Consider the following 16,726-nt stretch of genomic DNA (forward strand, 5'->3'; position numbering starts at 1 on the left):
TTGGCAAATCACACGAATCTTGGCTAACATGAAAGAGAAGATCTTTTTAAGATCCCTTTTGGTTCTTAAACATTAATCAATTTTATCTATCGTATAGCTTATCTTTAGTTTTTCTTCAATTCGAAGACACAACTGTTTCATCTTTGTTCTAATACTTACTCGGTACACGGTTATATAATTAGTGATCACAGATTCCAAAATTCTATGCAACGATAATTCGATCCTAATATATCGTTCATAATCTTATGTGGATTAATGTTTTTTTTTTGGTAATGAATAACATAAGCATTTTTAGGTCTCTTTCTCACGCTATTGAAGGTACAAATAATTGAAATAGACTACCAGATAGTCGGTACTTAATATTAAATAAATGATTCCAGCATTTTTAAATTTCTTTTAGGTTAGTTTTTAATAAATAGTGTTTCTATAAAGTGCAGAATGTTTCCGAAATCGTGGTAAGTTGAATAATTCTACTCTTTCAACTTAGACGTAACAAAAAACTCAAAGAATGTGTACAAAATGTAAAATATAGAAATCAGAACCATAATGAAGTTTGTTTTCTTCAGTCATCTCAGTCCGGTGGTCCGGTTTCACCCGGTAATGTCAATTGGTTATGGGCTGGATGATATTGAATACGGGATGTAAGATATAGGACGTAAAAGATGGGATAATCTTGGGGACCATGAAAAAAAGGATAGTATAGGATTTGCCGAATAAAAATCTGTCTGCGGCACCAAGAGCGACGTTTTCAACAATTTGTAAAGAATTAAAATAAATGTCACTGAAACTACGATTTCGAAAAAAGCCTGTATATATGTACAATATACAATCCACATACGAATACGAACGACGTTAAGTAGTATAATCAGTGGAATTGATATAGCCAAGTCGGTGTCAGTTTGAAAATGATAAATAGTACATTTAAATTAAGGAGAGCAGGTATGGAAAATGAAGACGAGTGTAATACGCGGTGCGATTGGCAGCATGCAATCAACTAGCAAGGAAATTATCCTATATACAGCCCTAAACACAACACTATTAGTAGATGCTAACACTGAAGTCTTTAATTTACAACTTCATTACCATATCTCTTCCACCGACTATGCTACGATATCATGGAATGGTTCGAAAGATCACAGTCTTAGAAATTATCCTCGTTATATTCCCACTTTATCCTTTCAAACATAACTCTCCTGTTTCTTCCTGACGATACTTCCACTAACAACCGTCGTCTGAAGTGGCACTTTAATCTGTTTCTCCGCGGTCGTGTTGTTGCAGGGTGCCTTAACGCTGTTGCTCTTATTACTGCTATGTCTCCTCCAGAAATCAGACTGATTGCTACTACAATTGGTCGAGCCAGTAGTATAAGTACCAGTTTTGTCCGACGTTTTTTTCTTTTTCTTCCTATTGGGGCCCAGACCACAAACCCTGAGAAAACCTTCCCTGAATTTCGTGGACATCAGATTGTAGAGGATAGGGTTAATGGCAGAGTTTAGATAGAACATCACTCGACAGAAATAGAGCAGGGTGAAGTAGCGCTCGATACCAAAGTCGAGGATTACTTTAATTGGAACGACCAAGATCCAAAGTGTCAGTGCCCTAAATGGTAACAAGCATAGGAAGAAACAAAACACCACTGTCCCTAGCATCAGCATCACCTGCTTGCGATATTTGAGCAAGTTATTGGACGAGCCACGGCTAATCGTCGAGTTCGTCATCAGATGTCGTGCAATCACCGTGTACAGAACCACAAGGATCAGCAGCGGTACCACGAAGAACACGATTATCGTGAACAGAACGAAACTGATCGGCCAGAATGAATTTGCAACTGTGCTGCAGGTCGGAATGTACGTACCGTTCGAGTTTTCTTCCTCTTCGTACTTGACCATCAGTAGAATGGGGCTGTGAACAGACGTTTTATCTAAATGATTGGTGATATATGTTATTTTCGTTTCGTATATGGTATAGTTTTTAAATATTTGTTATTTTTCTTTCATATCTCTTGCAGAGAAATATTATTAGCTGGTCAATATAATAGAAGCTGATTTAGAGTAATGTATTATTGGATTTTGATAGTTGCACTACTGCGAGCTTAATATTGGTCAGTAATTGCCAGCAGTAGCTAAAGCAGTACAAATGAATTACTAGCTATATTGATGAAATAGTAGCGCTGGAACTAACGTAATTAAATCATTATTGGAAAAGCAGTCATAGTCAGTAGTTTTAGGCAGTTCTTCAGTATATTTTTTTAGTAGATTTTCATAGTTTTTTCTGGAAGAGATACTTCACATATTATACATAGTTATATATACAATAAGTATTATAGTAATGTATATGGTAACATATCAGTATATTTTTCTCAGGTTTTATTTTCCGAATATTTTTATAAATTTACTACAGTAATTTCATTTGGAGCCGAAACATGGAATGTTATTATTAAATATTCTTAATCGTATTCGAAAAAGGTTACCATCGGTAAGTAACATATAAAAAGTACATAAAAGTTCATATCACAACAATACAGTATTTGTTCGAAGAATGCCGTTCTTTAATACAATCACATAAGCAGCTGTTTACAATACTGTAAGTGAGATCACGCTCTCTAATTAATGCCGACTGAAAATGTAAATGTACAGCAAAAACATCATACCGGTTACATAAGAAAGTATCACACAAAGTTCTCTTCCTGTTCACTACTATCAATTTTCCTAGTTCCGGTCATATTGCTCCTTAATCCTCTCTTGGCACATTTCTTCATTCTGCATAGTTCCAAAAATCCTTTTTTGAACTTACTGCTCATTAAATTATACAATATCGGATCAATGGCGCTGTGCAGATAAAACATGATCCTGCTAAAGTTAAGAAAAGCGAAGAACGTGTCTCGATCAATGGCAGCAATCTGTTCTGCTGGTGCGATCACTATATAAAAGATCAGAATCCTGTATGGCGACAGACAGATGAAAAAGCTGATAACCACCGATAGTAACATTGTAATCACGTGCTTCTTTGCTCTGGTATGGTAAGAGTCGCTTGTATTACTGGGATCTGGCATTAATTGCCTGATGATGAAAGTGTACAGGATCAGCAGGATCAGCAGTGGCGCTATATAGAAGACGAGGACCAGAAGTAAGAAGAATACCACAGTGGCGCTACTGTCGGCCATCGTCAAACAGACTGGAACAAAGTTCCTCGCGTCTTGATCGTTCTTGTTCTCCTTCACACGCATCTCCTGGTACTGAGAGACCCAGATTATGGGACTGCAATCAGTTAAAGCGAAATTGGCGTGCAACTGGAACTTTCAGAATCTTCAAGCTAGACGGAGATCGAGCAGGAAGGATGGCGGTTTGAGATTAACGTGTAAGCGGTTTTTAGCCCCTTTACCGACCGAGTTTGCAGAGGATTTGCCTTGTAAGCTCGGCGAAGCTTGTGATTCGATTGGATCTTGCACTACTTTCTTTTTTCATTGAGTACAAGCTTTGGATCCTCATGGGTCTATAAGCCACATGAACAATGTTGAATGTTAACAATATAATAGCAATATAAGAACAATACCAAAATGTAAAAATAAGGAATTCAGAAGTAAAAATCCGAGTAATCGCATGGTTCGTAATACTTCATCTTAATCTCTGGATTTAGTCTTAAATTTAGCGTTCTTCTTTTTAGTTTTTTTAATCTACACCTGGTTTTAGTTTTATGTATTAGAAAACACCAGTACAATGTGTATGGTTTGAACCTATATCTGACAGCTATTTGTTTTTTCTGAGTTTTAATATTATTATTCTTGTTATAAGATAACTTGCACTATATCGAAGGGTTGAATTTAGCTTCACCTGGATAGATCAAATCTTTAGGTTAAAACAAGCAATATGTATTCAAAGCAATTATTTTTTCCTATACCCTGCTCTTTCAATTGGAATTATTGAATCAGTGTTGTATTGACGAAAATGTGATGCAAATGCTTTCGACACGTTTTCCAGGAAATTGTTCAATGACTCGGTTTAATGCGCGACGCACAAAAATAATCAATGGGGATTTTATTGCTGAGACGAAATGGATCCACCGTATTTTAAACCCGAGTATTGTGCAAACTTGATTAGCAAATAATTTAATTAACTGGATTAATAATAATTGAGTCTCTTTATATTTATTCGAACCACGTATAACGTTATTCCCCTTGTTTCTCTATTTCAGCAGTAATTTTCTTTTTTTTCCGATTTTTCAATTTGAATAGATTCTTATTTTTTATATAAATATACATATATATAAAAAAGAAGAAAGAAAATCATTCGAATTTCTTTGTTGAGATACAGCTCTTAACTTTTCTGAAAGTCGTTTTAGATATCGAGACACGGGGAAAATAGCTTGCCGTCACACGGTGACACTCCCACGTAACCGAACATAGTATCCTGTTGCTTTCTTTTCTTTCTTCCTCCCTCCTTTCTTTTGTCTTGGCACGAATCTCGGACCCGATCTTCGCACGAAAGACGGCACCGTGATATTGAATTTCCTCGAATACTCGAACTGACGCAATTTTCGGTAATTGCACAGAGATTGTTGTGTTTTCCCTCTTTATAAATGGAGAGAGGAAGAGAAAAAAAATGACGCATTTGTCAAAATTGCTAACACTGTTCAAAGTTTGTAGAAAACTGTTAAATTATATCAATGTCTGTAGAACAATTTATTTTCTGAGATTTTAAGTAAGATTTTAAAGATAAATAGTTTTGACTGAACTATTCAAAATGATATTGTAAAATAAAAATATAAAATAAAAAGCATGCTTTTTTATTAAAAATGAAGAATTGTTTTTCTTAAATCGACAATAAAGAAACGCAAGTGATCATTGATAATAATAAAATTAATGTAATAAAATTCTTATTGTTTTCATTGGACTTATAATTTATATTATACCAACGTATTTCTTTGAATTTGAGTATGTTAGAACCCACTTTGTATTGTTACAGTTTACTATAAATTTCTTCGTCTGACATCCCAGATACAGGGAAAAGGCAGATGTTTGAAAATTTAAGGAACTGTGGGTTATTTTGCTAATAGTGATAGTAGAATTACCCCATATATATCAGAAAGAGAGGATTTCCCGGGTGATTCATCAATAGTATTGTGTTGCAAGGCCGTATACGAGCTTGGAGTACTTGGAGCTTCATTCAAGAAACTTCCCTCTGAAATTATACTAGGCATCTGTCTTGCTTTCCTGCCTTGATAAACTGCGATACGCTTGTGCTTATTCAGCTTCCCAATGTCTGACAGATATATATATATATATATATATATATATATATATATATATATATCGGATAGGAATGTGAGATTTTTCGTTGTTTATATATATGTTTATTTTTACCTTTGACTTCATCTTCTGCTTTTAATTTCGCTGTAGTAGGTTGCCGTTAGAACCGAAACTCAATTCATTTACTACGATGGTTTCTGTTACCACGATTTTCTTGGCTTCCGAGTTTAATAATCGAGGATGATTCTATATATATATATATATATATATATATATATATATATATATATATATATATATATATATATATATATATATATATATATATATATATATATATATATATATATATATATATATATATATATATATATATATATATATATATATATATATATATATATATATATATATATATATATATATATATATATATATATATATATATATATATATATATATATATATATATATATATATATATATATATATATATATATATATATATATATATATATATATATATATATATATATATATATATATATATATATATATATATATATATATATATATATATATATATATATATATATATATATATATATATATATATATATATATATATATATATATATATATATATATATATATATATATATATATATATATATATATATATATATGTTGGAAAGCAACAGTTCCTGCGCTCGATTTCAATTTCTAGTTTCTTTTGTTGTCTCTTATAATGTATTTCTTTCCTATTTCTTCGAGTTGCAATGTTAAAAGAAAGAAAAATATTTCGTATTTGATTTCTGAAGATCTAAAACAATACCTGACATTTGTTTTCTTTTGTGCTTATCTAAATTCAAATTTTTATGCTTGTATTTGAGGTTTAAATTTAAATCATAATATTCTATCGCTTTATAGGTTAAATTACCTGTACATACAAATTGCAATTTCTTCCCCTAAATTTACTTTCAAATCTACCGCACGTCATTGACCTGGAAAACGTGTTTCTTATCACACCAAGACGTCACACCAAGATCCAAAGGTGATCCCCTGTTTAATATCTCCTCTGCTGATAGGTCCCTCAGGAATAAACTCGGTAATTACTTTCCTCTTTTACCCTGTCCTAAGTAACTTGAAGCCTTCAAACAGTACCATTGTAACATTTCTACGATATATTTCCTTCCTTCATATATTCAATTGTAGTTCTCTTCTAACCGAGTTTTACATCTCTGGTTTTTTTCTGATTTCATCCTGGACCTTTCTGCTCCATTTATGTCGTTATCTCCTGGCAATTTTGACCTCACTCAAACGACCATTTTGTTTGTACTTTTTCTAGCGAATGGACGTAATAAAGTTCCTTGCCAATTTTTAGCAATTTCATATTTTTTTGTCTATTCACAATGTAATTGTATTTTTCTATGTCCAGTTTCTGACAAAGCACCATCTCGCGGACTAATTACGTTTTGCACGCTTAGTACAAGTTAGAAAACTTCATACAGTGTTCGAAGGTCTGCTCACAAATCAGATTCGTTATCGTTGGAATGAATCTCAGAACTGGATGGGCTACGTTTATTTTTTCCATCTCTACTAGAGAATAAAAGCTTTAAACACAAAATTTAATAGAAACTCAGATAAGTGGTTAAATAAATTCTCTCTGTAGTAGTATTTCAATATGTTTTAAAGATCAGACTGAAGATAAACTTTGATCATTTTTTCATATTATTATCTTCAATATGTCGATCTTTTCTTCTTGGAAACAATGTTGATTTTCTAAGAGAAACTCCTTTGAATATCAGATATTGAATATGATAGAATTCATGTAATAGGAATTAAGCAACCATGTCTTCTAAAAGCCAAAATTGATTTCCATAAGATGTGTTACATCTACGTTCAAATCAATGATATTATTAAAAAATGCTATGAAATTCCCTTTGAACAAAATATTTACTTGTTTACTTGTTGATCATAAATGGTTAAAGAATTTATAACATATATATATTTCTAATCTCTACTTTGCCATTTCCTTTTCCGAAAGCAAACTTTTTCAGTTAATTTCAATGTTTTCTTTCCTTTTGCTAGAAGGTATTCGGAGACTTTCTGTTTACCGAGTAGGCACGGGAGCAAAATTTTCCTATCAACTGGCATCCGTCTAATCCCCTAATCTATGGATGTGGATTATGTATTTTGTCTCTATCAATAACACCGTCGAAAATCCGAGATTACGATTTCAGAGGGCGGTAGTGTACGTTAAACAGTGGCGGACGAACATATACAAGTATTTATATTGCAGAGGAGTAGCGTTGTATTTTCTAGTCCTTTATTACCATTGATAAGTTTTGCCCCAGAAATTCGATTCGGCGAAACATTTTTGAATATCTCGAGCTATTACTTTCCCTTTAACTTCTGTTTTCTTCCAATTTTTCGGCACTTGTGCAATCAATCTGAGACTGGAATTCTAGGAAGTTGATATACTGTCACGACTGGTTACAGAAAGTGCAATTTATAAATTTCTCAGAAAAGTATGTAGAATTTGCGATGGATTTAGGATTATTGGATCTTTTAGTTCTTAAACTTTAAATACTTCTTCCTTGGAATTTATCCGAAAGAATTATTGTCTTTTAAATTGAAGTTATAATATAACCTCCTTGCCATTTTCCTAAGTAGTTTCACATCATCTAGTTTTCACTTTTTAGTTAGAAATTGATGAATCTTTTTCTACCAGTAATAGAATATGTTTATATGATAAGTTTTATTTGAACGAATGATTGAAATTAAATTTAAATATTTCTTCAGTCAATTAAAAAACTGAAACTGTTCCAGATTGTATCTACTTAATAAAGTGCAACGAAACATAACGTAAAACATAACCTTTCAATATTCTAAGTACTAAACAACATTTTATACTAATTCTGTATAGAATCATTTCTTTCCATCATATTACGCAAGTCAATTCAACCTTTATTCTATGTTGAAACACGCCCAATAATTTTCTTGCGAAGCCATCTCCATCTGGGTTGCCTTCCATCTTCCTCGAAAGCTTTGTTCTTTTTCACCACGACACCTAATGCCACTCTTCTTTCTTTCTTCGATATTTTTTTTCCTTGGAAGACGATCCTCCAGCAGCTTTTTCACAGACTGCTTTCCCGAGCCATAAATTCAGCGAACAGGGGGCCTCGTCTTTGAACCGAGTAACAGCGCCCTCGTGATCCACGAAAGGAAAAAAGTGTTACCGATGTGTAAAACTTCCTCAGAAGTGGTTCACAGGCGATATTCCTTTTATGACCAGTGATACACGTTGCCTTTCTTCGTTTGGGCCAACTCGAACGTGGATGAAACACCAGGTAGATTTTATGACTCGTTTAAATCGAATCTTTCAGCAATATATGGTCGACTTTCTTTGTTAACACTGGACTGCGGATATTTAAATATTGATAAAATATTTAATTTTTAATTGGTATTGTTGAGTCATAGATGATAACAATTATTTAGGTTAGGTTATTTAATTTTAATTTATATCTTATATCTTACGCAATAAGATATGTTAACGATATTTATCACGTAAATCAGAAGATACAAATTAGAATAAATACTTTAAGATTAAATACTTTCAGCAATATATGGTCGACTTTCTTTGTTAACACTGGACTGCGGATATTTAAATATTTATAAAATATTTAATTTTTAATTGGTATTGTTGAGTCATAAATGATAACAATTATTTAGGTTAGGTTATTTCATTTTAATTTATATCCTATATCTTACGCAATAAGATATGTTAACGATATTTATCACGTAAATCAGAAGATACAAATTAGAATAAATACTTTAAGATTAAATAACCTACACCAAATTATTATGCGTCACCGAGATACCCACTGAGGGGTAAGAATGTAAAAATGCGTAGATATACATAACCTGTAACAATATATAAAATATCGCAAAACAGTATTCCTTATGATATTTAGGGACCGAAATAAATACGTAGGCCCTTCCACTTCTCTAGTTATGTTTATAAAAATATAAGTTTTTAGAAGTATTCGCAGTCCAATTATTGCGTTTCGAACGAACTACCGATAGATCTAATAAGTTTAAACCTTTTCTTTTGTCGAGAAAACTTTCTACCAAGTGTCGAAGGAGTTTAGTAAAAAGTTTTGAAGTGTTCGTTGAAGGAATTTCTATTTGAAAGACGATGTTGGTTTGTGTGCTTGGAGCTTTCGGGATTTGTGAAGTTCTATCGTAGTTGTGAAGTTAGTAATATGGACTCTCAAAAATTTCTCAATTTTATAAACTCGTTAAACCAAATCGCTACCAATCCATTGAAAGAAAAAGACTAAGTTTTGATTATTTCAGGTATCTTAGGATATATGTGAGCTTTCTGAATATTCTTTTTGATTGTTTCCTAGCCACGCATTTAATTTAATTACATAAAGTGGCTACGCATAGCGATTTTACTTAATGCTCCGGAAGAATGGTTGCATTACAGGCTTATTCATGAGATTACTAATGTAATTCCAGAAGAGTATCCACACTTTTATTAGGACCATCCTTCTTCCAGCCCTTCTTCGCGCGCTTGGGGATCAGCCTTTAATAATGATTAGCGTATTTGGATGATTCTAATTTGGTTTGAAGATATTCTATTCTAAATAATTAAACTATGTTCCTAAGCATGAAATATTTATATTTAAGAGTCACATTTAATCATAAATGAAATTGAATTGAAACATGAATATTTTAATAGTGCATGGTAATTTAATGTAAATTAATGTATCTAGGAACTTTTAAAATTATAAAAACTATTAGCAGTGGTACTAACGCGAGAAAAGTCAAAATCACTGTCAATACGAGTTAAACGAATCTCAATTTTAAAACTTTCTCACAAGACAAGTAAATCTTCGGCAATAACACAAACAGAGAAATAATCGTAAAATAAAACTCGGAACGTATTACAGTGGTTTTTACAGCTTTCCTTTTAATTTCCATCTGGCTAGGTCATCATATTCTGCCCTCGTTATCCCTCCATTTATAATCCTTGCTCGTTTATCACCAGGAGTAAAGTCAGAAATTTTTCAGAGGATGTCTTACGGACCATTAAGGTTTTGCGGGTCACCGTCGTGATTTTCTTATCATCGCCACTCCATATCGATTTTTACAGCCGGATTTCCTCGGAAAATATCCCTGAGGGAAGCTTTTTCTCGCGCGTACAATGATATGGTAACATATGGCTTTAAATTACTATCGTCTTCGGTAAAATTCCCTTTCGCAATGTATATATATATTGTAATTGAGAGAAACAGCTGCCTTTTAGCTTCCACGTATCCTCGATTCTTCTTCAACGCTCTCCTACCTCTGTGGCGTCATATTTCACCGGTAAAAAATCGTTAGTACTGTTAAAAATGGTTAACCGCAGCTATTTTTCTCTTTAATGTTCCTGAAGATAGATCGCATAGTGCGGTATTGAAAAGTTTACTTCAGTTTGTTTTTATAAATATTTTAATGTCAATAGCTTAAAAAACCAATATCTTCTAAGTTCTATCATCTTTTGATTTTTACGCGTTATGGTTGGCACGCATATCACAGTTTACTAATTTACTTATATAACGACCACTTCATCGATGTTAATACTTGTTGAATCTTCATTTTTAGATACAAATCACAAAATATCATAAATAGTATAAAGAAGTATATTTTTTCGCATTTTTATAGAAAGTTCCATCATATCTAGATATTTGTGCAGTGGTTGGTGCATATGTTACAATTTACCAATATAATATGGAGATCACTTCGTCGATATCGATACGTGTTAAAACGCGTTCATCTCTAAATGGAAATTACAAAATGTTTAAATAGCTCTTTTTTGGCTATTAGTCTTAATGTTTCAACGTTTCATTTATTCATATCTCACGTCACGTTGCCGTTTCAATGATTATCTGTATCGCGACAAAAAATCGTCAAGCGTGACCGTGGTGCTTAATTAAACGCTTCAATCGTCAAGCTACAATTGGTATAAAAATAGAACGGAAAAATAAATAAGGAAAAATGTCGGGTAAGTAACGTGCTTAATAGGACGAACGTTATTGCCTACGTAACTGGTGCACGACATTCAACTGCGTGATTCACTGCAGTTTGCAGCTCACGCCACAGTGTTGCGCCACTTTAACACGTTGTTTACGCCCTCTGGCAATTAAGTTGAAAATCGTCTCGGGAGTCGAAAATGTAAGCGGCCCTTCCGTACACTATGGAATGATTTCATAGGAAAATAGATTTGGAACATTGATGAGAATTATCAACTACAGTAATTAACCTCAGTTATACGTTTCTGACAAATAATTTTACCGAAATCTTAAAATGTAGAATGACTAGATTCAGCAATTACACTTTTGATCGAGAAAGACCAGTCAACTCGTAATTTTAATAGCCAAAGAGCCAATAGCCTCGGACAAAATAATTTCTTTACTTAGGGATTTTCTATCTTTTTTAATGTCGTTTCATTTCTATTAAAAACGAACTATGTCATACTTGCATTCGAAAGAGCTAAAACTAACCTTTAATTAAATTTAATTTATCTCTATTAAGTTTTAACTTCTTAATCATAGAAACTTCTGCTTATGGGACCTGGTTAGTAGGTTAAGGTAAAGATAAAAATTCAATGAATTTGATTTTAATTATCATGCGTACGATATTGTTTTATTTATCGAAAAACGTAATATATAATTAAAGGCTGTTAATATATTGCAATAAAAAACTTCGAAATATCGCGATATTAAGTAGTTCCAACTGAAATATACGACAAACGCAGTCAATAAAAACAGAAAAACGAGTTTGCGTTTAATTGCCTTTGCACGAAGTTTATGAATGCCACTTCAAAGTTTCAAACTGTACAATATTAAATTCATGGAGAAAGAAGAGGCCTGACATTCCAAGTGTTTCTCTCGAATGAACAGACTGCAATATTCTGGATATTTCCGTTACATAGAAATGCAGCATCAAGGGCGAATGAAAAAAAGAATGGAGAGGAACAAAGAGATAGCGAAAGAAAAATAAAGAAGTGGAAGAAGAAGAAGTGCAAGAATTGAGAAGCGAATGAAAGCATGGTATGCGTCAACAGCGAAGAAAGCGGATAAAAGAAAAGTGCGAAGTAACAATTCGATGTTTCTTTTTATTTGTCTCACCTGGTGCAAAGCGCCGCCGCAACCCACGCGACGAAGCAAAGAAACGTCGCTCTGGCCTTCGTGCACATATACCTATGTAAAAATACCTTTCGTCAATTCCTGTTTTCGTAAAGGTTTAAAAAGTAACTATTATTTTTGGTTTGATTTGAAAAATAAATAAGTGGGAACCGTAACTGACACGGTGTCGCACACGGTTAGTCACGCACGAGTTCTGCATCAATTCACTACTTCAAAGGGATGAATGATTTCGACAGATACGTTTCACCAAGAGATAGGAGAGTAACGTACTTTTGTTTTTAACAGAGTCGTCGCTTTCGTTCGTTGGTGGAATTTCGATAGATCGAATGTTTGGTTAGTTTCCTGTCGATTGAATTTCACAGTGTCTGTTTCGGAACGTGAGTATTATTGTATCAGAAAAGAATTGGATAGAACATGCAGCGTGGGACTTTTACCGTGGCATATTTTTATATAAACGGACGAATACGCGACTAAACACAGGTATACAATATATGTATATATTGTGTGTATAAATTTTGAAATTTCATTGCCATTATAACGAGAATCGATTATCGTGATTATATGGGCCGTTTATTTTGGGAGTGGTGTAAGTCCATTTCCCTTTGTTTCGAAATATCGAAGTGTACGTGTTCCCATCGATTGAAAAATTCTGATAAAGGTTAGTAAGCAAAGTAAACTCAGTTTGTCTAAGTTTCTACGTATTAAGTAAATATAAATTCGATTTTAATAAAAAATCAAAAAAATTTAACCAAAATTAAATTCAAAATTTAACAAATGGTTCTTTTTGAAATTAATTAGATCAATATCTTTTTCAGGGTCACGAATGGACTTATACAACTTCTAAAATTAAAGAATTGTGTAATTCATTAAATTTTTGTTATTTAATATTTATATGTGTGATATTTGAAAATAAATAGAATATAACTAAATAAATTTAAATTATCATAATATTATTATGTCAGATTCCAGTAAATATCCGTATAACTATTAGATTCTAATGTTAATCCAAAATTATTTAATGAGAAAAGTAAGGAAGATAACAACAATATGTAATACTTCCTTCAGTTTTAGGTTTGTACTTCGATACGATATAAATGTAAGATTATTAACAGTTTAATAATAGTTTAAATGTAATAATAATTACCTTTAATTATAACAATTTAATTAAACGATGTAATAATTAATCAAGGAATGTAATAATAATTTATCAGTATATTACTGAATTGCATTTGAACAACTTTTCCACATCCGTACATGCAATATTATGCCAGATACAGAAGTTAGGATAACATTCGCAATCATTTGTTTTTGATTATTGGTGCCCGGATTACTTGGATAAAGTACAGTTTACAAGAAATGGATTTACACCACTTTCAAAATAAACGATTATGCAATGACAATTACTAACAAAATCTCAATTGATTGGAATAAACGAATTTTTTAAGATATAAATTAGAAATTGTATAAAAAAATTTTTCGTTTTCTCAATTTTTTCAAAACATGGACTTACACCGTTTCCAAAATAAACGGTTCATATTGACCTAATTTGAAACTTGTCACCACGTATTGTACAGCACATGATATAGCACATAACAGGTTTCTATATGCAAGTGTTCGAATACTTTCGTGAGCCGATGTATTTCGTAGTATATTCATATACAGGGTGGTTGGTAACTGGTGGTACAAGCGGAAAGGGGGTGATTCTACGCGAAAACAGAAGTCGAAAATATATAATAAAAATTAAAAATAAATTTTTTTTTTAATTTTTCCATCGAGACAACGATCTACAGTGAGATCCGTTATATCGAGACATGATAAAGTGCACGCGTACCGAGCGAAAATTCAAAGTCGATTTTCTCGAAAACAAAGCCTCAAATGAAAAATTTTTATTTCATATTTTCGATTTCTTTTTTTGCATAGAATCACCCTCTTTCCGCTTGTACCAATCACTGTATATAATAACGTAAATCCTGAGGCTAAAAAAGACGATCGGTTTTGGAAAATCAAGTTTATTTTAGGAATAAATTAAATTATATACAATAACAGGTAATAACAAATCTACTAGAAATTTTACCTGGAAAATCGAGAATCGATTTTCTAAGTCCTAAATTACCGTTCATCTCTCGTGATCTAACCTATTCATTAAACTGACTGCCGGTAAAACAAAACAGAAGTAAAAATGTGGGTTGGCGGGTAGTTTGAATTCTATAGAATTTACATATAATATATATATATTTTATATATGTGTATAAAGTATACACGTTGACTCATACTTAAGCTATATTTCATCAGCGCTCCACTCGATAAGTATTAAACCTGCAAACTCACTTTGACAAATTTTTCAAATTGATACTTTCCTGGTTACAGAGAACGTAATATACTCGCTACGATTCAAGCTTTAAGTTAGTATTTTGTTTACTTGGGAGCGCCACACGGTTCGTGACCGGTTTCGTAACTATTTCAAAACCAATTGTCTCTGTATTTGTCGAAAGCACACAGAAAGATGCTACGTGTTTACTTGTGAGATAGTGCTCTATAAAATATTTCCTTTACTTACCCAACCCGTAGGGGCTCGCAAATTGCATAATACCGCTCGAAACTGATCGCCAAGATCGTTAGAACCGAAGCGTGTGCCACAGTCAATTCTACAAATGGTACCGCTTTACCTGAAATAGGAAAAATTTGCTATTAGCAGAGAATTACTCAAATTATTGTTAATCGAAGATTACAGAGGAAAAATATAAAATAATTAAGAAATATTAAGAAATAATACAAAAATATTTCACTTTGTTCGTAAGTCTTGTTCGTTGGTATTGTTCATAAAAATATCAATTTGCTTAGACATCCGTAATCTAATTATAATATAGAATAATTTATGAATTAATAAATAATTAAATACTTTATGTACTAATGCTAAATGACTGAGGTTGACTACTTTTAGAGAGGTTAGGAGAGGCTGGTCCGATTACTGGCTGGGATATTCTACTGATTGATCGATCAGCTGACTACAGAAGCAATTTGATTGGCTGTTGATATTTGCAATGCTCGAGTTTATGCTATACATTCGTATCGTATGTACATATATTCAACATATTAATACAATTGTCCATGCAAATAAACGGATCTTATTGTAAATGTGATTATTGTGTGTTGAATATTTCTGAAATTTAATTTGACGTGCTAGAAATGCCATCTCGTTTGTCGTTGTAATTTGTAATTTGATCAAAGAATAAATAATTGACGGAATTTCGTGACTGAACAAATAAATGCCAGATATTTTAATATTTCAATCTAAATGTTCAAAATTAAACAGGAACTTTGGACACGAAAGTCGGGTCAAGTTTCTCTTTTAAAGAAATACCTATTATTATCGAAACATGTATTTTATATAACGGGTAACTCAAAGAGAAACTTTCATGTATGATTAACGAGATTTAACCCAATTCTCGATTTCATGTTAAAATATATTTTCAAATATACTTAATATATAATATAAATATATCTATAATAATAATAAATATGTATAAATAGTAATAGATAATAATATATAAAATATGGTTAATATGTAATATATAAATATTAATAATAATAAATATATTTAATATAATTTAAACATTTAAAACTGAGCTGCCACTGAACCCGAAAATCACTTTAAGCTTTTCTTTCATGCATATAATGTGGACTGTTTAATTATTATTAATGAACCGTAACTTAAGACGGTGTTTCACATATAATTAACGAAGTTTATTCCCAGATATTCGATATATTCAGCTTCATCCTCTCTTCTGACATAACTGCAACGGGTTTCAAAAGTTGAAGGGTCAATTTTCCCGTTGAACAGCCGGGAACGAGATTTACGATTAGAGATTTATGGTTGCGGAAAGGAAGCTTGCTCGACAATCAGGGTGTCGCAATAAACTGGTACGAAGCTCTGGATGCTATTATTTTCTGTATACCTTTCTTCCATTTACTCTATATCCACGGAGTCCAGAATCGGCTGAGTAATTTTGTCCTTGTACTGTTTCCTGGAAGTCGCCGTGTTTTTTCGGTGAATATATCCACAACGAAACAGGAAGCATTCTATTAGGGACATAAAGTCCTCCAAGCCGTTACCCCTTTACTTTTTACTCGACAACTCCTCTGGCAATTTATTTTGCTATTTAAAGCGTACTACGTGTTTCAGATTATTATAGCCATACATATATTTATAATTGTTGCATAACAATTATTCCTTTATGCTTCATTATGGTACCTAACTTTCAATTTTTTAATATAACTCTGA

At 32.2% G+C, this 16,726-nt stretch overlaps 1 protein-coding gene and 1 long non-coding RNA gene across 7 annotated transcripts in view; both read right to left on the reverse strand.

The window, feature by feature from the left end:
* Positions 1-258: 258 nt before the first annotated feature.
* The window catches only part of LOC100749922 (growth hormone secretagogue receptor type 1), a 74,279-nt gene continuing 57,811 nt past the window's right edge, over positions 259-16,726 (reverse strand). For 3 of the 6 annotated variants that reach the window (XM_033322304.1, XM_033322303.1, XM_003491670.4), the window contains 3 exons: positions 15,002-15,110; positions 12,427-12,498; positions 259-1,902 (listed from right to left, as the gene is read on the reverse strand). In XM_033322304.1, coding sequence (XP_033178195.1) covers positions 1,179-1,902; positions 12,427-12,498; positions 15,002-15,110 — 905 coding nt within the window. In that variant the 3' untranslated portion in view covers positions 259-1,178. Of the gene's footprint in view, positions 1,903-1,926; positions 3,258-12,426; positions 12,499-15,001; positions 15,111-16,726 lie in introns of those variants that run through there. The other 3 variants (XM_033322302.1, XM_012388843.3, XM_012388846.3) reach the window with 2 other exon arrangements.
* LOC117152017 lies at positions 7,025-10,927 on the reverse strand. Its single transcript, XR_004462238.1, has 2 exons — positions 10,071-10,927; positions 7,025-9,839 (listed from the first exon to the last, which is right to left on the reverse strand). It is a non-coding gene; the product is annotated as an uncharacterized LOC117152017 (long non-coding RNA).

This window comes from Bombus impatiens, unplaced genomic scaffold (genome assembly GCF_000188095.3).
Source record: "Bombus impatiens unplaced genomic scaffold, BIMP_2.2 scf_0582, whole genome shotgun sequence".
NCBI classification, from domain to species: Eukaryota; Metazoa; Arthropoda; class Insecta; order Hymenoptera; family Apidae; genus Bombus; species Bombus impatiens.